Below are 23,711 nucleotides of genomic sequence, written 5' to 3' on the forward strand. Positions count from 1 at the left end.
GTCATACAAAATTACTGGTACCTATGGGACCCAGTTTGCAATTTCTTTGCTTCTGGCTCAAAACTTATTGACTTCACATTTATGGGCTTGCACTTTTATGATAAAACGCTGTCAAGTCGATCATTTTGCTCTGCAAGCTTTGTAGTCCAAGAATTGCATGAATATTGCATTTCTTTATTCATTGCAATGCTTCTCAGCGAAGCCATCTGTCAATGTTAAATTTTGTTATTTTTCTTGGTTTGTGGGACACAGTGTGAGGCAAGAAACAGACAGAAGTATTATTTACCCAACTTATTAAAGTTTTTATTTTCATTTAGATTTTAAACAATCATTTCATTGTACGAATGTTTTGCTTAGATTTTAAAATATGTCATCTTAGCAGCTTGACCTATCTTTGACTAAGTTTATTTCTCTGTTTGGGAGGCTATTGTGTTTTATTACACATTTTTATAATTTTATTATTTTAATTTTATGTCATATTTTCATGTTTCATGGTTAAACATATAACAATCTAAATGAATTTTCTTCTCAATTTCAAACAATGGTGTTTGAATTTACCAATATTTTTAGACTTTATTACTGCTATACCATATTTATAAACATTCTGCAAATATTGCACAGTCAAGGTTCTTTTGTTATGCACCAGTCTTCAATTCCATTTCTCATTTAATTTAGACATTAATTTTATCAGTTGTGAAATCTTTGGTAGGAATTCGACTTTCATCTTCATTTTATGATAAGATAATTAACTAAGAAAATGTTAGCCATATCTTAGGGATGGGGTTTATGCATAAAATGCTGATGTACAAAATTCATTAAAATATGATGAATTCCTTTTCGATTCATATTTTATTTCAAGATCAGCAGGTTATTTAACCATAAACAACTTTATTACTCAGAAAATGAAGAAATTATTTTCATTCATAAAAAAATGTATCTGTAGCTTTTTGATCATATGATAAATCTGATAAAATTCAACATAAATTTAAGATGTATTAACTTTATTTAAAATGATAAATGTACAGTTTGTCATGAAATGACAACTAGAAAGGTAGCTCAATTTCCACTAAGTTGATATTGATTGTCAAATAGAATTATATAAATGGTTTAGAGTTATCTCCCCATTATAGCATCTTTCAAAAGCTTTAAAGGGCATTAAATTTGAATGGACATCATGGATAAAACCTATTCCTATGGTTCTGCTTAGGGTATTTGACCAGTAGTAAATCTTCAGAAATGCGTTGAAATAAATGACACAGGAAGTTGTGGACATGGTTGGTTTTTACTGTGATATGATTATTGTCATTTAGATGACAAGTGTAAATTGGAAAGTGTGATCTATGGTGAAAGATTTACAAAGCTACCATTAGATTTAACCCCTCTTTCACCTTGCGGATATAATCCTGGGTAATGTTCATGGATTTAACCCTTGTTGAAAAAATATGGTGTTAATTTCTTTCTTATTTTGTCTCATTTTACAGTCTTGTCTGTCCATAATTCAATCTTGCTTTATAGATGATTACTCACTGTTAGGTTTTATATTCAGATAGTAATGATACTTCATTTTGTGGCATATTATTTTGTTTAAAGGGTATAAAAGGCATGTAAAGTGTGGTATGCCTTTTTCATTTCATATTTATTGCAGTAGTACACATAATTCTTTAAATGAGTATGGAACATTTTGTTTCAAAGTTCCTTTTGCCATAAGTACAGTGTCAAAATTTGTCAAGCTGCAGAAATGTGAGTGCTGCCATATTTAAAAATGTTCTTTTGAACTCCTAGATTCTATTATCAGTATAACTAAGAAGGTTTTTAACATTCAGAATTATTCGAATTTGGAATTATTTTGGAATTAAGGAAATGGGTAAAAACAAATAAGTAAGAATAACCTTTACTAAGGGGGTTAGTCATGCTGGCATGTCTAAGAGGTTGGGTTAGTTGGATAACAAAAGGCAAGGAAAAGATAATACCCCAGTCATGACAACAATGTCTAAATCCCTTAGTAGGGTTAAATTTTATGATTTTTTTAACTCATTTTCTAAATTCCAAAATAATTCTAAACTTTAATAATACCCTGTTTCGACTACATTTTACAGTCTCAAAGGATTGGTCCATTATCAGTATCAAATTTCTCAGCAACAAGTTATGGTTTCCATCAGATATTTCCTACTGGGTTTTGGAGTTCTAGAATAGAGTGTTAGGCATTTCAATTAACCCTCTCTTTGAATTTGTCCTATGTTTCATGGTTATAATTGTTATGTCTCCATTTTTCTTCTGTGAACAGATCATTAATCTTATTTGACATCTCTTTATAGAGCATAAAAATCTGTTTAAATTTGGACAATAAGAGTACAATATAAGGATGGTGTATCAAAAAGTTATTAATCAGTTTTAACAAAATAAATCAACATTCTTCCCCTTTTTTGGTCAGTCTCGCTTTCTTTGTTATGGTCACTGAACTATATTTTTTGATAGGTTTCAACAATGCTGTTATTGAAATGAAAGAAATTTAATTTTGTTTACTTGTAAATTTTTTAATATTTTTGCTATGAAGTACTTGGTACGAGCATATGTATTTGGCACAAGAATAATTTTAAGGTCACTTACACTTTTTGACTTATTGAGATTTTTACTTTTTCAATACACAGGTGTGACATGGAGTGCCCAAGTCACTGCTCTGTAAGGTATATTTTGTACAGTCATTGATTGTATATGCTGTGTACAAATTGCCTACAATATAATGGTAGGTAGTAATCAAGGGAATCAATATTCAAGTAGAAATCAAAAGAATGTTATCCAGGGACAAAGACCAGACATGGAAGGCAGAAAACACATCAAAGAACATAAAACAACAAAAATAATACTTACAAAGCAACAAACATATTTGAGCAGTTCAGACTCCTCTATAAAGTGGGAGCATGGACCAGGTGCACTGGTAGGGTAAGCGTTCTCTGATTTTGTAGAAACACCTGCAGAACTGTTATTTGAGTTTCTTTACTACTATAGTCTATTGTATCACTACTAACTGTACTAATATGACTATAAAATCATTAAGCATCTTTGTCTTCTGATGTTGGGAGTCTTGGCAAGACCAAATCTGAGAAGTGCTGGAAGAAGGACCATACTTTTAATCTAAATCTGTATTTGTGATTGCCCAAATTTTGAAATCAGTTTCCATAATCTTACAACAAATATTTTATACATAGGGATAATGATGGAGTGGTTGATGATAGATTAATGAAGGAGTTATCAGTTTATTTCTCTGATCCATGTAATTTTTAGGTATGTGATAACCTTCTGAAGATAAGTCATGATTAATGACAGTATACTCTGCTGAGGAGCGTGTGTCCCACACGCTTATGATTGCTGAATAATTCTCCAGCACTACCTCATAATCACCTTAAATTCATTAGTACTGATAACTCTTCAGAGGAATTAAGAGGTTGGAATTGTAAGGAGGCTATTAAGAAGTATAAATTGATTTCCATCTGTGAGGAGTAAGATTATAATGTTATGAACCTTTTTACTAATTTCAATCTTGTAAGAAATTAACACAAGAAGAATAATTCTCTTTAAAGTACTTCTCTGTCTAGGAATCAGGTAAAATGTGTTTAAGGTGTGGCCCATGAAGAAAATGAATGCAGGGATATTTTTTTGCATTTTACATGTATCTATACTTCATACACTCTTTAAATAGCCTTCAAGGTGTTTGTTCAGTTAGCCTAATTAAGGTACTGATAGGTCAATTTAGTTGAAATGAACTGTGTAAAAGTGGGGGGGAAAAATTTCCTGCTTTTTTTTCCTTTTATAAACAATAAAAAAATATCCATGTGGTAGATGCTTCAAGATGAATTTAAAAAATACCTTTTTCAGTTGTTTTCTACATGTATTGAATATATTTGAGGCATAAAAGACCAAATTGAGAAAAAATATGTGCCATCCATTGCCTGATTCTTACACAGAATGGTACTTAACTACTTTTGCATGTATCATTTTTCAACTTCTTACAGTTTTTTTCCCCCACATGTAATAACATTGTTTCCCACTCTCAACAAGGCTAAAGTTTTCACATTAGAAAAGTCATGCAGTTACGAAAATTGTGAGTCATGACCGTATGATGTATAAATTACCAACTTGAAGACCTGAAGTTTATCCTTCTAAACAGATATACTATATACTAAAGAATTTAGAGTTATTCCAATGATTAATAGTTTTATCTAGTCTCCCAGACATGTCAAGCACTTTTTTGATACCAAATGAAAGCATTTTGTCTTTGATAAACTTGTCAACAGGCATGTTTTGGTCTTAATTTATATTACTCTGAGATGCATGTTTTAAAACATCGGTATTGTCAAGTTATATCCATACGGTCTTTAATTTCAATACTATCATAAATAAAAGATTTAGCAGGGGACGAAATTATCCATTTTCTTCACTTAGTCATTTACCTGGAATGCACAGTAGTGGATTATCTGTGATACATAGAAACTTGGGGATGGTTGTATCATGTATGATATTTAAAAACTCGTGCAATGGGTGCTTTTAAAGGCTTAGGATAAATAAAGTGGTTTACCCACTCATTGTCTATTTCAGTGGTTACTGTGGGTTTTCTCCACTTTGAGTATTTTTCAGGAGAAGTGCTTTGTGCTAGTTTTGTGTATGTGGGCAGTTATTTCGTCTGGTTTGGCTTATCAACAACCATGGATGATATATATGACTCATAATATTTGTCTTCATTTTGAGTTTTTTTTTTCAAGAGGAGAAGTGTTCCGAGCTAGTTCTGTATCTATATGCTTTGGTTATGTCTGGTTTGGCTTACTGACAACCACCAAGGATATATATGACTCATAAAATTGCAAACTTGCTTCTTTTTTCTTCTCACTACATATAATTTAAGATACATTGTACATATGTCAAAATTGTCTTTTTTTATAAATTGAAATGAATTGCAGAGGCATGTTTATAAGTGGGATATATGCTTCATCCTTCATTGATTTCTAATGTAACATAAAAGATGTCTTGTTTATGGTATCTAACATTCGATTCTTTAAACGCATTACCACTGCAACTAAAAAAGAAACACAAAACAAACTCTGTCTGGAACAGTGCACTTGAATTCTGTTGAACAGCGGTGGTAATCTTTTGCTTACATCATTATTTGACCACAATTAATAATAATAATTCATCTTAGTCATTCATAAGTTTTCTCAGATGTATTGCACCCATTATGCAAAAATCTGAGCATGAATTATCATAAGTTTTGCATACTAAGAAAGAGTGTTTTTGGCATGTGTGATCCTTATGTTTAAAGTAGCTGTCTTTGTAAGAATCATGCAAAATCTGAAAAATGTGATACACACCCAAAAAGGCTACATATTTTTATTTTTGTAATTAAGTTGTTTTGTGGGTCTATACTTTGAAATGTGTAATTATTAATTCAAATCTGCCTGCTCTTAGGAGATAATCGACATTGAAAATACAGTAGATTCTATTGTATTTGAGTGCCATTTACAGAGTTATCTCCCTTAATTTTGAAATCTGTGCATTCTATTCAATTTTTATCTCCTAAGAGCATGGGTTGTATGAAAAACTACATTTATTTCTGTTTACTATGACATTTCAAACAAAATATAAAAAATAAAAATATGTAGGCTTTTTACCCATTAATCACATTTTGCATGATCCTTAGCTGGAGTGCTACTTAATTTTACTGAAGAGTATAAATAGAATATTGACTACATAACTTTCAATAAGAAAATCTTAAAACATAATCTATAACCACAATATAGACTTTATAGTCCTTTTTAATATGTTTCTGTTTTTTGTAATAAAGAATTTAGAAGGTTGTAATGAAAACAATTCACTAGGGTTTAAAGAATAAAGTAACTTCTTTATAAAGAAGTTTTGTACAAGAATGCATTTTATGGTCCCCACTTTAATTAGTTCCACGATTGACTAATGTCCTGAAAATGTCTTTTTTCAACTGAAAAAAGCATCTTAAATGAATAATGAGAAAAAAAAACTTGTTGTAATCTAAATTTACTGCTCTTGTATTTGTCGCAGAATCATACCTCAAAGGGGTATTGAATACATGTATAATAAAATACTTTTACCTTACAATGTAATTGGATGGGCTAACTGGTACGCTTACTTAGATGAGCGCCACCTAGTGTATGACATGCATCTACACCAACATTCACCTCAGCAAAATCACCATTCAGATAAGTCAAGTTCAGTGCAATAATTCATTTGATTACCATTTTTAATGTATTTTTTACATTTTTAAAATGCATGTGTTTTATAGGAAGAATGCAATGCTATAAATTATATTCTGTTGAAGTGTATGTAGTGTGAAGGATGGGTGCATTTATACCCAGAGTTCACAGCATTGACATAACTCATTCAGTACTGGGGTTAAAGTCATGATTTGATTTTATTCAGTAGCCATTTATTACATTGCTGTGCACAGTTTGACAACATAAAATGTTTTGCAATAATTTCAAAATATATTCACTGTTCATGAATTGAATCTTTGAGTTGAAATCTTTCCTTCATCAGTTTATCAAAATTTCAAACATGCAGACATCTTGATGAAAAATTACACAGTCTGTTGACGATTTCTACCAGGAATACATGTCAAGGTATTGTGTACTTGATACCATCAAATGAATACACTCCATGCCGGCTAAGAAGCATCATAGGTTCATGCATTGTTGAACAGTATTGCTATACTGTAAATTGCGAACCAGCCTTCTTTACATTGCTACATATTCAGACTTTTTGTCTTCAAGGCATGATGAAAACTTGTCATGAGAGAAGAAAACTAGGAGAAAAAAGTTAATCAGACAATGAAATTAACCTTCAAAACTATAAACCAAAGAATTGTCATCAAATCATTTAATAAGACATAGTCAAACCTGTTTCAGTGACTGCCTCTATTCAGCAAAAAACTGCTTTAAAATACTATGTATTGCATTCTATGTAAATTTAACACATGTATAAAGGTTACCTGTTTTATGTAACCAGGATTTTTGAAGGTGACTTAAAAAATTTTAAAAAGTTACTTCATGTAAAAGAATTACAGTGAAACCTGTCTTAAGGAGGTAGACCTAAGGTAAGGGACATAACTCTTGCAAATCATTGGAATGTTTGTATTCAGCATTTTACATTAATCTCATGTAAGCATCAAAGTAAATTTGACTGGTTTCATTCTGTTTTAAATGAAAGCCTGAGAGGCTTTAGTGAAATTGAATATGATACAAACATTTCACTGATTTCAAGAGTTGTTTCCCTTACCCTTGGTCTACCTCTTTAAGATAGGTTTTAATGTACTTTGTTACATGTAGTATTTTTTTTTGGAGTTGGGTTGCTAAGGTCTACTTGATAAGTATGTGACTGTCTTTGAATTACAATAAATATGTAGTGCCTGTTTTTAATTTTCTTGGTGTTCACTTTCATTGGTGGATTGGACTGTTCAGATTATTGACCTTTCAGTACTTGTAATGTGTGGAAGAAGTCACTGCAGCATGGACTTACTTGAATTAACACAGCATTGTACTGATTCTTGCATGTCTGTTGGCCTACCTTCTTGAAATTTATGATTAAAATAGAAGAAATCGGACATCAACCTTTATGATCTAGATTAAGGAGAAATTTCTTTTGACCAGCTTTACTCACCTGAAATGAACTTTTGCTTTTGGTCATTTGTTGTGACGGTTCCTACAGGGAAGTTGGATTAGTCTTATCAACAGTTCCTACAGGGAAGTGGATTAGTCTTACTGTATCATAATCTACTAAGTTTGCACTCCCTGTGTGTTCTTTATTTAGTATTTTGGAACAATGAAGGGGTCGGGATTGGCTAAATGTGATCAAAGTAGCACGCAACAATAACTGGTCGTAAATTATGTTCTTATTTTTATAATATCATAATTTGAGGAGATTTTGTCATTACATCATGAAAAGCTTCATAGGGGGTTCATTTAAGGATGATCCACACCTGGGGTTATCTTTTCCTGATTCTACTTTAGTGTGACAGTTACTTGGTTTGTACCTAGCTGCACATCAAACCTTTTTATGTTAGGTAAACTATCTTGATCTTTTAAACTGCTCTGCACCAATTTGTCAAACTATAACTTTAGTCTATTGAAATTTACAGTGATATAGGTGATTTGAGGTTGTCGTTTCAATCACATACCATTTGATCAAAGCACTTTAAAGTAATCTGAGTCACATGTGTCCAAAATCTGAGAAAAGACTAAAAGAAGCTATCAAGAAAATTTAAAGATCAACTTTTGGCCTTCAAATTGTTTTCAATTGTAGTTATTTTCATTTAAAAATATTTATACCATTCATAAATTTCTGTAGCTAGCACTCCACGGTACTGTGTTTCTAAAATAGGATAAAATGACTTGATCAAATATTGGGTTCAGTTAAGGTGATAGTTTTTTTTTTTTTAAATTTGAAGTGAAAAATGCAGTTTTCTTAAATTTGAATGAAGACAAATTTTTTTTATGCTTCTTGTTTTTTTATTTGAAATTACTACTTTATCAATTGTGATAACTTACATTGTTCCAAGTAAACTTAAATATGATATTTATTGAATATACAAGAATATGGAAATATGATTCTCTTTCTTTCAGAATAATGGAGAATCTATATTTAATTGAAGTGACATTGAAGCATTGAAGTGTCAGTATGAATCCATTGTATAGGGGTCGTGGGTCTATTGTGTACATACTGACCCTGACCAATGTGACTTACTGGCCTGCTCATCATTTCAACCATAAATATGACTTCAAATTAATATTCAAATTTATATTCTTGATTTAAGGTTGTATCTTTGAAACTTAAGAATAGATCATATGACTATTTGGAACATGGCACCATGGTATGTGAATATCATGATAATTTAACTACAATACATGTACAGAGGTTTTTAGTAGATGTAAATTTTCACAGTTGATGTAAAATACCATGGTTTTCAGTAGGTTCATCATTTACAAAATGTCTCTTATTTTGGCAAATGAGAAATGGGTGTCATGCTATTTTAGTTTTACTTTCTACTATTTGCCAAAATTAGGACATAAAAATATAATTACTGTGAAATCTGCCTAAACCAAACACTGTAAAATCCAAAACCCTGTGTAAGCCATACAGGTTTAGAAGTTCCTATACACTGGCAAATATTTTTCATGTGAAATTCATGTTAATCGAGCTTCACATGAAATTCACTTGAACTTCACATGAAATTGACATAACACTGATTGCATATGAACAATTCATGTGAATTTCATGTGAAGGCTTGATTCACCCAAGTTTATTTGCTTAATTCAGATGAAAATCGTGAAATTCGTGTGAAAATCATGTGAAATAATTTTCCCTGTGTATATCAGTTCAACTGTATTTTGAACCTTAGTTAATGGAACATCTGCCTTAAATGAACCAAAGTCCAAAAGGGGTTCAGTTTAACTGTATATGATGGTTTGTAGTGGTTAAAAGTTAATTCCTGGGAAGACTGAAAAGAGTCAAGAAGAATCCATTTAAAGTTACGATTTCTGTTGACAGTATAAAAAAGGGATATTTGTCCTACAAAATTGAGATTTAATCCTTTTCCAAACTGTAACCATGTCAATTTTTGCTTTGATGACTTCTTTGAGTTGACATTCAAATGTAGGACAGTTGGGTACAGTTTGATGAGATGTCAATTTGGTAATGTGTAATTTTGTTGTAAAGATCATTTCACCATTGAACCTGTAAGTAGCTGGAGTTCTTATAGAGCAATATTATTTCTATTGATGATAACACAATGTTTGAAATTTTTAAATACTTCTTTGTCTATGAATCAGGCAAAATGAGTATAGGGGTGTTACATTTAGAAAACATGCTTCTTTGTGGTATGATTTCATTATCCAAGTACTTATACCTCACAACGTCCAGAAATTAACATCTAAGTGTTCTACTTTAAAGATTGCTGTTTTAAAATATTGATTGGTCAAATTTAATTGAAATGCACTATGTAAAAATGGTGTGAAAAATTTTATGGTACTTTTTCCATATAAGCAGTCATGAAATATTTTCCTCACAGATGCTTCAGGATAAATTTAAATAGCTTTTTAGTTGTTTTCTACATGTATTGAATATATTTGAGGCATGAAAGACCAAATTAAGAAAAATGATGTGTCCCCATGCCTTATTCTTACCCAGAATGGTTTTTAATGCCTCATTACACTCCTGTTGAGCAAATAGCTTCTGTTTACAAGGTACTGTGGTTAGATTCATCAATTTTTGTTTAATACTTTATTGAGTATGTGATAATATGTTTAAATTCAGATCAGTAGGCATTTGGTCTGAATGCTATCACAAACTTTGATAAATAAATTGGGTTAGTTTATGTTGACTCATAGACGTCAGACTCTTTGACGAATCTATTCTTACCTTATGACCTTAAGGTGTTATATAATTTTTTCTCATTATCACCTTTGAATATACTTATTGGAGCCCTAATTCAAACCTTAATGAATGGAAGGGGAAAGTCGCATTTGTCGGAATCCCATGTTCGTCTTCATTCTATTGAGTCCAATAAGTAGTTTTTATCAACAGATTTAAATATTGAAAGAGAATAACCTGTTATAACCGTAGAGAACGTGTCAAACCTTCAGTGGTTATAGTTTGCAAACTTTATCGGTAAAATATGGTAATCAACAAAGAAAGATAGCTGTATCAAAACTTGCCTTCAAAATATACTATTATAGCACAAGATAAGACGTGAAATTCATAGTAGGTTCAAAAGTGTCCATATGTCCTCTATTTGGCTCACTAAATGACTGAAATTCTGAATGGATAAAGTTTGTTAATAAAACATTTGGACAAAATTTGTGAATGAATTCACCCTCCATTAATAAATCTAGAAACTGAGGGTATTTTCACACCTGTCTTGCTATATTACTATACAAGCCTGAGGATGTAACTTGTCACATAGTTACATGGACATTATTAAAATACTTTTAGGCCAAAAAAAATATGTCCATTACCTGCTTCCCTATCTATCCTTTTTTTTACCTCCTGTAATGTTTTATTGCTATTTTGGCTCGAGCACCTAAAACTATAGAACTCAACAATTTATTTTTTTGAAAATTAAAATAATATTCCTACCTACCTACCCTATTTTGTTTCTGCTGGTTGATGGAAGCAAGGCTGTTATTACTTTGGCCTTATTGTATCTCTTTCTAGACCACACAATTCTGACCACACATCCCATTAGCCTATAAGATGATAAGGCATTGTGTCCAAGCAATTTTACACGCTAAAACTATAATATTGGGGCAATGACCACTTCAAGGGTTTTAATAAAGCACATGTTGTCCAAACAATTTCTGTGCTTAAGAGTGAAAGATATCATGTGTGAGACACTTATAGGCAACAAGTACAGTTAGAGCACTGACCATTTCAAACCTGTTATACTTATGGGTTTGCATCCAAAATGATTTTGTTCTTACTTGCAAAATTTGAATGACATGATTTGTGAACTTTCATTGTGATATTGACACTCTATTATTCTTCAAAATATTATAAGAAATAAAGGGCAAATGAATGTAGAACATAACGAAAAACTTTTATTCTTTTAATCATTAGATGAGTGCAGTTACCAGTTTTTCTGAATAGCTTGCAAACTGGAATCATATTGTGTTTTCTAGAACTGTTTATTTTGAAAAGTAAGATTTTAGTCAGTAAATGAACTGCTATTAAGGACTTTAGACTTTTGAACTCAGTTATTGTTCTTTTAAGTGTGATTTTTAACTTTTTCAATGCTTAGTAGGCATATGATAAAACTCATTGGTCAAGGCAAGATTTCACAGCTTTATCGGTTACTATTTGGAAGTTACTTCAACCGTTAACATTAAAACAGTATTATGTAGTGATACATTAAATGAACTTCTATTTCACAGCAAACATGCATAGTTAATTGACTTTCTGTCTGTTTTTGCAAATGAATTTAAGTGCTTTTAGGGTTGTAGAGTTGATGTTAACATTAAGCTTGTGCTATGATCACTTGTAAAATATGACATTGAACTTTTTTTGTTTGGAATAGTATCATAGACAGTTTATGACCTTTTTTAAATAATTGAGAACTTTACATGGCCTTAAGTTGCTTCATTGGTAACTTCTCATGGATGGGTTTGTTTATGTAGGATTGTCTATTTGATGATAATCACAGCAGTGGCTGGTAGAGATGGACAAAATCTTCTTAATGTGATGTCCCAGACAATTGAGTTCAGAGACAAATGTTTATTATATAAGGTGAACACCACTGGACTCTATATTATTCCATGAGTCACATCACAGGGGTGTGTTTGTTTGTATATAACTAAAATCTGTTTGATAATAATTATATAGCAACTGGTAGTGAAAGGCTGTTAGAATATATGTTACTAGCCATAATGCTGGGGTTTAATTGTAAAAACTTTGACCTCTTCTTGGGATGCCACCAGACATAATGTTGGGCCACAAAGAGGTGTTAGTTTTTATTAAATCTTATCTGATAGTTATTTAATGGAGGCTGGTGGTGATAGGCTACTTGTCCCAAAAATATCTTTTTTGCTTTTTCTTGTATGGATTATGAAGGGCTTTGACCACTTAATGCGCAAATGTAATAAGACAGCTCAGCTGATGGACTGGATGATCCTGATTGACCAAGTTTAGATTTGTTTATTTATCCCACAAAAAGCCATTTTAAAGTGTTATAGCAACTTATTGTTTTGCTGGGACCATAACCATTTTATGTAAGATGTAAAATGAGCTGGGCTGGACTTCAAGTTACCCATTAATAACAAAATTAAGCTTATTTGTTTATGTAAGTAGAATATATCATGTGCTAATGTTAGGGCGGAATATGGTTGTGCATATATTGAGAGGTCTATAACCATTTAATGTTAAAAGAAAAATAAACACAGATGTATCACTGGACCTATGACTATCTTTAAAGAACAAAAAGAGAAAAAAAAAACATCAGAGGACTATATTTGTTTATATTTGAAGAGTTTATCTGATGATAAAGAAATGGTAACTGTCAGAGATGAGTTATATGATCCAAGTTGTACAAAATTACACACAATTGTAAATAGTCATAAGAGAGGAAGTATTATTATCTAATGAGCTTGTTTGTTGTTCCATTTGAGATCTGTAGATATGGTTCTTTAGTATAATGAGTTTTCAGTATGGTCCCAGGGTCATTGAACTGTCCAGTTTGTTTAGATCGGTTTTGTTTGGCTGATTACTGACCTCAGAAACTGTACTCCACAATTTAGGTTGAGCTATATGTGAATTTTGAGACCTGAATTAAAAATGATTAAAAATCATTTTGAGTCATTTTAGGTTTCATTGATGCTTAAGAGAAGCTGTCATTTAATGTTTTTCTGTTTTGTTTGTTTGGATTATATTTCAGGTTTTTCACCCAGGTTATGGTCCTTAAACAAACCATGAAGATGATTTCAGTCTCTTTTTGTACTGTTTATTTCAACAAAGGACCCATCATTGGACTTTCATTGGTGTTAATTATAATTCTGCAGACAAAATACTTAATTAAAATCTTGTTAAAATTCATGTTGCTTACGTGATCACATTCTTTAAAATATTTCTGGAGTAAGTGAGATTTTATAATGTATAATTTATTGTAATAATGAGTAAGTAATTTGTACATAAAGATTGTGCCAAACAAAAAGTTTGAATCATAATGATACTGAAAAATAAAGATTATTTTTTGTCCCTTGCATGCTTTTGGCATAAAATACTATTTGTATGAAGTGTAACTAAAGATTAAGGTCTAAAAAAGGGTCTGTGCCTTGCACGGCAGTAACCGAATTTCATTAGAACTTTTTTTGCCCTATGTGAAAGAAATCTGAAATGTATAAAGAAGATAAATGTATTTCAAACAATTTTATGTTTTGTTTGGGGTGCTAATGTCACTGTGATAATAAAACAGGCAGTTACAATTTTCCACATAATGAATTTAAACACACAAAAAGGTAATTAGCAGATATCCATAATAGATTTGGGGGTATAATTTTCATGGAAAATTAAGATCTCAATATTTCGTATTATGAACATTTCATTGAAAATTAATTTCCTTCAAAAGCATAGCCTTGGATTTCATGTAGATTGATTATTTGATATGTATCAGGTTGGCTTAGCTTTCACTGTGAACAAACTTCGCTACTGTTAGTTGCTGACTAAGACGAAATCTACAGTAACATGGTAAATTTTTACAAATCTCCTCTTACACATCTACAGATCGCATATCTTTGCACATTTTAAAAAATGTAAATTTAAAATATTTCAAATGGCTTGTTTTGTGTTATCGTAAAATCACTACAACTAATACATCAAAGACATTTATTTTTTTCTTGAAATTGGTATTAAAGAAATTTCTGTATGGTGTTGACAAGATAAGACCAATAAATTTAGTAAATGAAGTAAGATTTTCAATAAGATCATTTAGTAGCATCTAGTTTATCTATAAATAGAATTTTTCTACTTGTATGAGAATTTCTACATCTCTTGCATATTTTTAACATCAACTGCAGAAATTGCATGGAATATCAATTTAGAAAATTCTTGTACTTGGGAGAAAGAAATAACATCTCTCTGGTTGAAAGTTATGTCATTAAACAAGCAAAAAACATTACTGCCTCTGAGAGAAAACAACAACAAAGCAACATTTATGTTTTTGTACCTTGTGGGGTCATATTTACTTAATGCTGCTCTAAAAAGGTTATATAAGTGGAATTCCAGAAAAGTAGCTGATAACTATTTCATCCATTTGTAAATGTACTTATAATCAGTTGTGTTGGCTTCAGACAAATGTTCTTTGTTTTTTTTTCTCTATTTTTGTGGTCTTGGTTAGCTAGAGATTATCTTGCAATTTGTTCTCTCTTGCTTGTAATTTTGAAATGTCAATTATTGATGCAGCACATAAATGAAGTTCTCTTCCTTATGATTTAGTGTACACCTGTATAACCTTTAAAAAAACCTTTGTATGTACCTGGAGGAATATTAGTTTAGATAATTGTTTTATCCATTTGTTGGTTAATGGGCATTACAAATGTTGTGTAATATTATGTTGCTTTGGTGAGAAGACATCATTTCTTGTCTGTCTGTCTATTCATCTGTCCATTTTACAGATTATCATTGCAACTCTTTTGGAACTTCTCAACCAAATTTTATGAAACTTGGTAGGTTATACATCTTTGAATCAGAAATGTTTCCATATATTTACAATGGTTTGTGGGAAGGAGGACATTTATTTAATTTTTTTGCTCTTTCTGTCTTGCAGATTGCACTGGTATCACCAAGTGAAATGCTTTGTTTGTACTATCCCTGTGATTTGGCTCTTTCTCATATTGTGGTTTACTGTTTAGGATTGGCTTGCTAACATAGCATAATCTTTATGCTGCAAAAAGATTAGGATGAAAACTTAACTCATATTGGCATAATTGACCTGTTCATGGAAGCTTGGTGCTTTTTCATTAACCCAAAATGCACTTTCTTTCTTTGTTTTATACTGAGGACGTGTAAATGATTGCTTTTCAAGCCCAAGATCTCTGTTACCACTCATTTATGACTGTGTTTTCAATACGGTTTGACGTCATTATTTGCAGTTAGTTAACAGCAAAATATTTTCTGGTGTTTGATGATTATTGGGGAATAATTATTCAACAGAGGGGGTCTGCATTGTCACTAATCATTTACTACTGTATAATATGAAGTACATGTGTACATAGAGAAGATTGTTTACTTGCAGAAATGTTTCAGCTGATTAAGAAATTTGCTGGGCAATTTCATTTCAACATTTCAACATTGAAATTTCATGCAGATTCTTCAATTAGTTGTCAGAAAATAGTATAAATATGTTGCATACAATACATATGCAACATTTCAAACTTCATGATTAGCAGGTTGTTTTTTATGACCTTGGGTTCAACAACCTTCATGCTTATGCACAGAAATGCATTTGGAGAATAAACTGCATTTTTTCTGTGATGAAAATAAAATACTAGTTATATTGAATGGCACTAAAATAACATGGCATGAATGTCCTTGGTTTTGTACTCTAACTGTTCACTAGGCAATTAACTCTAGCCTTTGGATAATCTTCTAAGCCCATTTTAGAATTAGAATCAATTGGCATGATCAAACACATGTGCACAGCATCTGACTTTGACAATTTCACAACTTAATGTACCTTTCAAAATACATGTAATTTTTAAATGACATGGGTTCATGAACTAGGAATTGCTTTAACATCGATTTGGTAGATATTAAAGCATTGCTTTAATCTCAGGTCATATTTCTGACTCCTTTCTTGATCCTATTTGTAGAAGATTAGCTACTAATAGTTTGAATTCACCCTGAGCTAGAATCTGGAAAGACAATACAGAATTATATCATTTCTACAATTTTTAGCCACAGCTAAAACCTGAAATTTGCCCAAATCTGTTAAGATGATATGGTTAATCCTGCTATTGTCATTAACCCATCTTCAGTCAGTAATGTGTCACCTACATTCTTTAACTAGTTGGTTTATTACCCTCTGTATTTGGTTTCATTGATCTTTGATCTGCATTCTCTTTGATTGCCATAGAAAGTGGGTTATGGTAATACATGTACTGCTCAGAATGAAAGGTAATCCAGTGTCAGTATGTTCTACCATTGCCATGAGGTTATATTGGATGCATTGTTTTAGTGTATGAGAATTACAGACATGCAAGAGATTAATTCTTTGTTGAACTTATTAAATGCTTAGAATAAGTAGAATAATCATTTTTTTAACCATTCTATTTTTATTTGAATAATTTTTATCCTTTATTTTATTTTCAGACAAGATATATGTCGGTCACCACATAAATGTGATACTTTAGGTAAGTACTTACTTTGCATAGGGGATAAAAGGAGCAGGGGACAGAAACAGTGAATGATTGTAGGTGATAAAGGAATAAGGGACAGAAATAGTGAGAGGCAATCTAAAAAACAAACAAACAAACAAAAAAACACTGATTACTGCATCAAGCACCCAATGCCATCATTGAATCACAGAGGAGATGATGTTGGAAAGTTTTCAGAATGAGCTTTCATAACCTGTTATATATCATATGTGTTATGAAAGTTTTTGTTATGTATTATGTTAATATACTAGCAATTCAGATGTACTAAAACAATTTTTTCATCATATGATTTAATGCATGAGCATTAAAATTTGTGCTTTACTGAATGAACTGTACAATTTCTGAAGACTTTCTTAGGGAATGACATTGGTTTCCCAGATCGTGGAAAAGTAAGTGTCAATAGGTCAAAACACAGTTGTGATTGAACAAACCTTAAGCTTGCTTCAGGTCTGGGAGCAAATTCTAAATTGATAGATGGATTAACATGCTTTTGGAAACCACCTGAACAAAATATATTATTATGCTTTTGGTATTTTCCCTATAGCATCTTCTCAGTTTCAAACCCATCAATGAGTATATTTTAGAATCTTAATTATAAAATAAATTATGAAAAAATTCTAGATTTTTCATAAGACTGCCGCTTCAATTGATGTTAAAATCTTTGTGACACTTGAAAAAGTTTTAAGGCTCCTGTGTCCATTGTTTCCTTTATCCTTTCTTTTGTTACTGGATGAATATTTTATGTGATGGAAGCCCAAAGGAGTAAATATCTTTCGGAATTATCAGAGGCTTTCCCTTCATTCTTTAATTTAATAACCAAGTATCAAAATATCATAAATTTACTGCTTATGGCTCTGTAACCATAAAATTTGTGTTTTCCAATAGAGTTTTACTAGTCTTACAACAAAAGAAGCTAAAAGGATGATAGTAGGAACAGATGTTCCCATCCAAAGCTCATTGGGGATGACCAGCTTTACTCTCCACCACCTTGTTATAAACTTAGATACATTTGTAGAGTCACCACACAGACAATGCAGGTGTGACATGGTACAAATGATTGTCAATGTTCATTTTGATCTGTGACCATCTTCAAATGATTGTCATTGGTTTGTTCTGATCAATGTGGATGTATAACACCATCAAAGTCCGATCATTGATTGGATATTGCAATCCAATCGGTCAGTTAGCAGGGAGGAAAATGTGATTGGCCTCTGTTAGTTATGGTCAGATATCAAAGTTGATTGTCTTCTTATAATCACTTGTCGGTAGTAATTGATTTATGATTAATTACACATCTGTGCAGTTCTCATCAGAAAAAAAAAGAGGGGCAAATTTTAAAGTGTTTTCTTTTTGGTTGACCACTATCTTGAAGCCAATGTTGATATATTTTTTATTGCATTTTTTCATGTATTTGTTTATAAAATGACAATTTAAAAAAGTCAACCATCTTTACAGGTTTTTCGAAAGTTCCAGGAGTAGCCATCCATAGATTCCAAAGTAGGTGGCAAAAATTTCAATGAATCAGGTGGAAATTGCCACCTACTGCCTACTGTTTCAACTGAACATACTAGAAAACTATATCTAAAATCAAATTTGTCCTGAATTTTTATCAAATCAATCAAGGTTTATACATTTTGAACCTGTGTATAACACTTACCTGTCTAAACTAGGCAAAATCTGCTTATTGTAAGAAATAACAAAGTTAATGTCATTTTCTGTCATTGACAAGGGATTTTTTTGGCCTGTTAAAGGCTAGACAACATACTGATATGCTAGTTTTAAGGTTTTACTGTAATGATGTACCAAATTAAGATAGTTAAGGATATCCTAAACTTGGAAGGCATTAAAAAGTATGTTATTAGCTTAAATATCTGGATCAGTCGCATATTTTTGCATTATATCATAATGCAGTAGAATATCGTAATGAGGACTTTTGCAACTTGTGAAAGCAGACTTTAAAGGACCATAGAGTTGGTTATAGATAGAGTTTCTCTTTGATGTTATGAACTTTTTGAGGTTTGATTATTTACGGTGTTATGTCACGGGATTTCATTCATATTTATGTAAACAATCATCATAAAAAGTAAATAAATAAACCTTGAAAATTTGTGAATTTGCTCAAATAGTTTAAATGTTTAATGCGGAGGGTCTGCCTTTTATGCTCACAGTTTTTATAGCTATTGAGTATTTTGAAGCTCCGTGTTATGTTGTTTTTTTTTAGAAGAATATAACATTAAGAGGTCCTTCTTTAAACTGAGGAGCAAATAAAAGCTCAAGTAGGATATAAAGTCTTGTATATCATTTTGACAAAGTTGCTTTTATATTGGTTTTTTAAAAAGATTTGCTGTTTTAGCTGAAAACTGAGTAATTATGAAAGGTCCATTTTGTAACATAAGAATGTATTAGTTAAAAGATTAAGTGTCTGTCACTGTAAGAATCAGGCAGTAGATGATACATGGTATGAAAAAAAAACATCATTTTGATAGTGTAATTTGACTGTTTGCACTATCAGAATCAAGGAAAACAGACAGGATTTTCCATATCATGTTGGTGCATTGAGTTATAATTTCACTGAAATGCACTGAAAATAAACATTTCAAGTCCAGATAGCTCTGTCAAAAGCCTTATTTTTCTAACAGTCTATTGAAAAATTTCTGAGCAAAGCCAGTGATGCAGAGATCAAATAATGGTCTTTTCAAGTAGAGAAAGTATCCTTTAGTGGTATTTTATTGTCAATTTGGTGGGTTTTGACATGCATGTTTCTGATTTTTCCTATTTTGCCTGATTCTTACAAACACTTACACTTAAAGCTGTAAATTTAAAATGATCCATCTAAAGGACTAACTATTGCTATACAGATAATTACTTCTTTAGAGGAGATAATATTTAGATTATGTTAGGATCTTGATAATCATATTCAAGGAGTTTAATTTTATATCTTCTTATGAAAAAACTTTGACTAACTTAAAATGATTGTCCCTAATTTGTTTGGATCAACATGGATATATTACGGGGGCAGATCCAGAAAATTTTAAAAAGGTGGGGTTCCAGAGGAGTTCCAGAAAAAATGGAGGTGTTGCTGACTATCTTTTGTTATTTCTGGCCTAATTTTTCATGATATTGAAAAAATTTTCAAATAAAAGGCTGACTATCTTTTGTTATTTCTGGCCTAATTTTTCATGATATTGAAAAAATTTTCAAATAAAAGGGTGGTGGATCTGTTCAATTCTGTTCAGACATTTTGGTATATCAGTTTTTAATTGCATCTGACTGGTATTTTCTAGCAATAACCATTTATAATACATGTACAATTTTTAGGAGATTAGAGGCTTAGGAGCAGGGGTTTAAAAAAATATATAAAATTTTGAAGGAAAGATTAAAGCAAATTATCGTTTGAGAAATTTGCTCCCTGACTTCCCAATGCTTGAATAAAACAATGATATGAAAATATTTTAACTAAATTTCAAGTCTTTCCCTTTACATCACCTACAACAAAGTGCTCTATAAATTCACTAATTCAAATGTCATCGTGTCCTGTTTCAATGAATTATCCCAATTTTTTTGTTGTAATAAACAACCAATTGTGCACATTCCTATTCTGTGATGAAGATGCAATTTTTATGTTCTTGCAAGTCATTTTTTCCTTGTCTGTGAAGTTGTTAAGCTTTTGATTGATAATTACATGCAATAGGCAAGCATGCAATGAATTTATACCTCCATGTTATAATATAATGTTCCCTTGAGTCTTCCTTTCTACATTACTTTGCATGTTATGTGGTTTGAAATTTGATGTGGTATTGTCATCCTTTGGGGAAAATGGACACTCATTTATTTCACACCTTCTTGTTTTGTACGGTTTTGTGACAGTAATTCTTCTAATTTGTACTTAAAATCCTTAGTAGGGTGAAAGACTTCAGTTAGGGGACACTTCAACCAACATTATAATAAGTGTCTATTGTGTTATATTTTGTGGCCACTGGCTTCTTGCACTAGTTTCATAGCCAAGTATTTTCTGTTGTAGATTAGCCAGTGATGACTAGAGAAATGTATTACATGAAATAAAGTTATTTTTATGCAAAAAGATGCAATGTTACTAATTATTACTTGTATTTGTAGCAATATTACTGACTTTGTGTGTTATTGTTTGTAAATCAGTATAAACAGTACCATGGTGCTGAACAATATAGTTTTTATTGTTGAGATATTGGCTTTGACTTTCTGCCATAATATTTGAGTACTTGTATCTGTGAAAGGTCACTTCTATAGATTTCAAATAATTAAAGGAAAAAAAGATGTGAAACAATTCATTAACATTTTTTTTTAGAAGAAATGAACACAAAGTTCAGTATTATTACAGTGGACTGTAGATGACTTTCACATTTGCCATTTATGCCAAATCTGGTAGAAACTGGTTTACAGTTTTAGACTAGACAAAGAAAGGATATCAGATTTGAAGGCTACAAGAACAGTAATAATTGTGCAGAAATATATCTTCAAACATTAAAATATGGGAAATGCTTTTATAATATATGTATCATTTTATGTATTCCTGACAGTAATCAAATCAAGTTTCGGTTCCCATGGCTCCCATTGAAATGTCACCCAATCTTACATCTGCTGACCCCAATTGATCTCAATATAATTAAAGAACTTTTCCAGAATGGAAGTAAATGTGAAAGTCATCTTTGGTGTGCTACTTTGTTACAACAGTATGTGTCAGAGATTGAACTTCGGACCCAAGGCACTGTTAGACAATGCTCAACCAAGTTGGCTAATGGTCCTCCACAAAAAACACAGCTAATATCAGTATGATGTATTCATGTATTATTTTTTATTTGCAGGATTAGCTGAAGTTGGGACCATGTGTGATCCACTAAAGAGTTGTTCAATCATTGAAGATAATGGGATCAGTGCTGCATATACCATTGCTCATGAATTAGGACATGTGTAAGTGTTAGGACACATGATTTGTAGACTGCATATAAAAGAAGCTTGAAATGTGTATGAATGGATTGTTGTGGTGCAGTTCTCATGGGCTGTACAGAAATGAATGTAAATGCTACTATTGTCTGATATGACATGACCATGTCAAAATTTGTAAGTTGTTGGGTTTATAAATGGTGTTAATAATGACCCTTTCATGTTAATATTCGAGCAGGCTTTGTTATTACTTCTCCAAGATAAATGTTACAATTTCCTTTAAAATTTGGTTAAATTCTGTGAAACTTTTACTTGAAAGTGTTGTATTTAACTTGCAAAAGTAAATAGTCTGCTCAAAAGAAGCACTAATTTGTCGATTTTCTACTACAACACCTCTGAGCATTCTGACAAAATGAATCGGTGGTAGAAATTAATACTATTCTCCTAGATATTAAAACTTAAATGGGATGTAAACATCATTTGGTTTATAGTTGTTCTTGGATCAAGTTCTTTAAGTAGGCTCTGCCCTTATTTCAGATAAATGATATACTATAATAAACAAACTTTAGCTAACCATATTGATATATGGGCAAAGGTTCTAATTCATGCCTTGCTGTTAAGTAGAAATGCTACCCATGTAAATTTTTTCTCTGGAACACACCTGTCCCCTTTCATACTTGAGACTGTTATTTCATCAAGGTTATCAAGTTTTTAAACAAGAATTTACATTTTGACTTCACTTCGCATTGTGTACCTTGCAGTTACTCAAGTTGGGTCAAGATCAATTGTAGGCTAGAAATAACGGCTTGATAAAGACTTGATCTTTTATGTTCTGAATTCTTGGTTTAATATTTCATTTATATTTGTTTGGGATACTTGTATTTATGAAGATTCTGATGGTCTTCAGTAGTTTCGTATGTCCAGGCATAAATCTTCACTGATGAATTCAGGGATATTATTAGATTGGATTGTTTCCGTAATGTTTGTGTTGGTACGTATATTTATGATGCTCCTTTTGGTTTGCAGTGTTCTCATCTGTCGTTACATAAATCTTCTCTGATTGTTCATTTGAGAATTGTAAGGGCTTTGGGTTAGTGACTTTAACTACGAGGTGTATTTGAGGTGTATTCGTAAAGTGTATTTTAGGATTGGGTTTCTCATACATCACTGCAGTTAAAAGATGGTTTCAGAAATTTAGGTTAACGACAAGTAACTATTTTAATTGTTAAAATAAGGTCAAAGATGTCTTCCTATAAAAGGTTAGATAATACCAGTCTGTTTTTAATTCTTAAAAGCTGCTTTTCTTTGCTTTGCCAAGACATGCTTTCTGTAAGAATGGTTTTAAATTTTATGAAGTTGGCAAGATCATGTAATCAGAATGTTTAAAGTGCCTTCATGTAAGTGTTTCAGACGTTTTGGTAAAATATAGACAAAACATTTTTAGTAGAATATCATATCTTTGGCTGATAATCAATGTTTTTGTTTTGTTTTCTAACCAAATAAAAAAGAATATACAAAACTGCAAAAGTCATATGTACTTTTTAAATGATCGAAATTTATTCTCAAGACGTTTTCAATTGTACCATTAAAAGTACATATTACTTAATTACTCCAATGATTAAGCGACATGCAAATTTAATTGTTCCCTAATAATAGCAAATCACGATCTTACACATGTAAAATGGATATTTAACTGCTCAGTATTTGTTGTTGTGTATTTATATGGCTTTGTAACTAACATTGTCTTGTCAGTTCCTGTTTCAAATGTACTTTAAGATATAGATCTAAAACCATCAGGGCACCTAATGACCTCCATGTATATATGTAGATATACTTATGGTCTATCATGTGCAG

The 23,711-nt window shown here is 31.4% G+C and overlaps 1 protein-coding gene across 1 annotated transcript in view; it reads left to right on the forward strand.

Moving 5' to 3' along the window:
* Positions 1–23,711, forward strand: part of LOC148627930 (A disintegrin and metalloproteinase with thrombospondin motifs 9-like) — a 133,217-nt gene that overhangs the window by 44,958 nt on the left and 64,548 nt on the right. The window contains exons 7-8 of the mRNA XM_088581830.1: positions 16,873–16,913; positions 21,779–21,884. Of these exons, the coding sequence (XP_088437956.1) occupies positions 16,873–16,913; positions 21,779–21,884 (147 nt within the window). The remainder of the gene's footprint in view (positions 1–16,872; positions 16,914–21,778; positions 21,885–23,711) is intronic.

Source organism: Perna viridis, chromosome 1 (assembly GCF_037379345.1).
Source record: "Perna viridis isolate PV_CMFRI_1.1 ecotype Kerala chromosome 1, ASM3737934v1, whole genome shotgun sequence".
Classification (NCBI taxonomy): domain Eukaryota; kingdom Metazoa; phylum Mollusca; class Bivalvia; order Mytilida; family Mytilidae; genus Perna; species Perna viridis.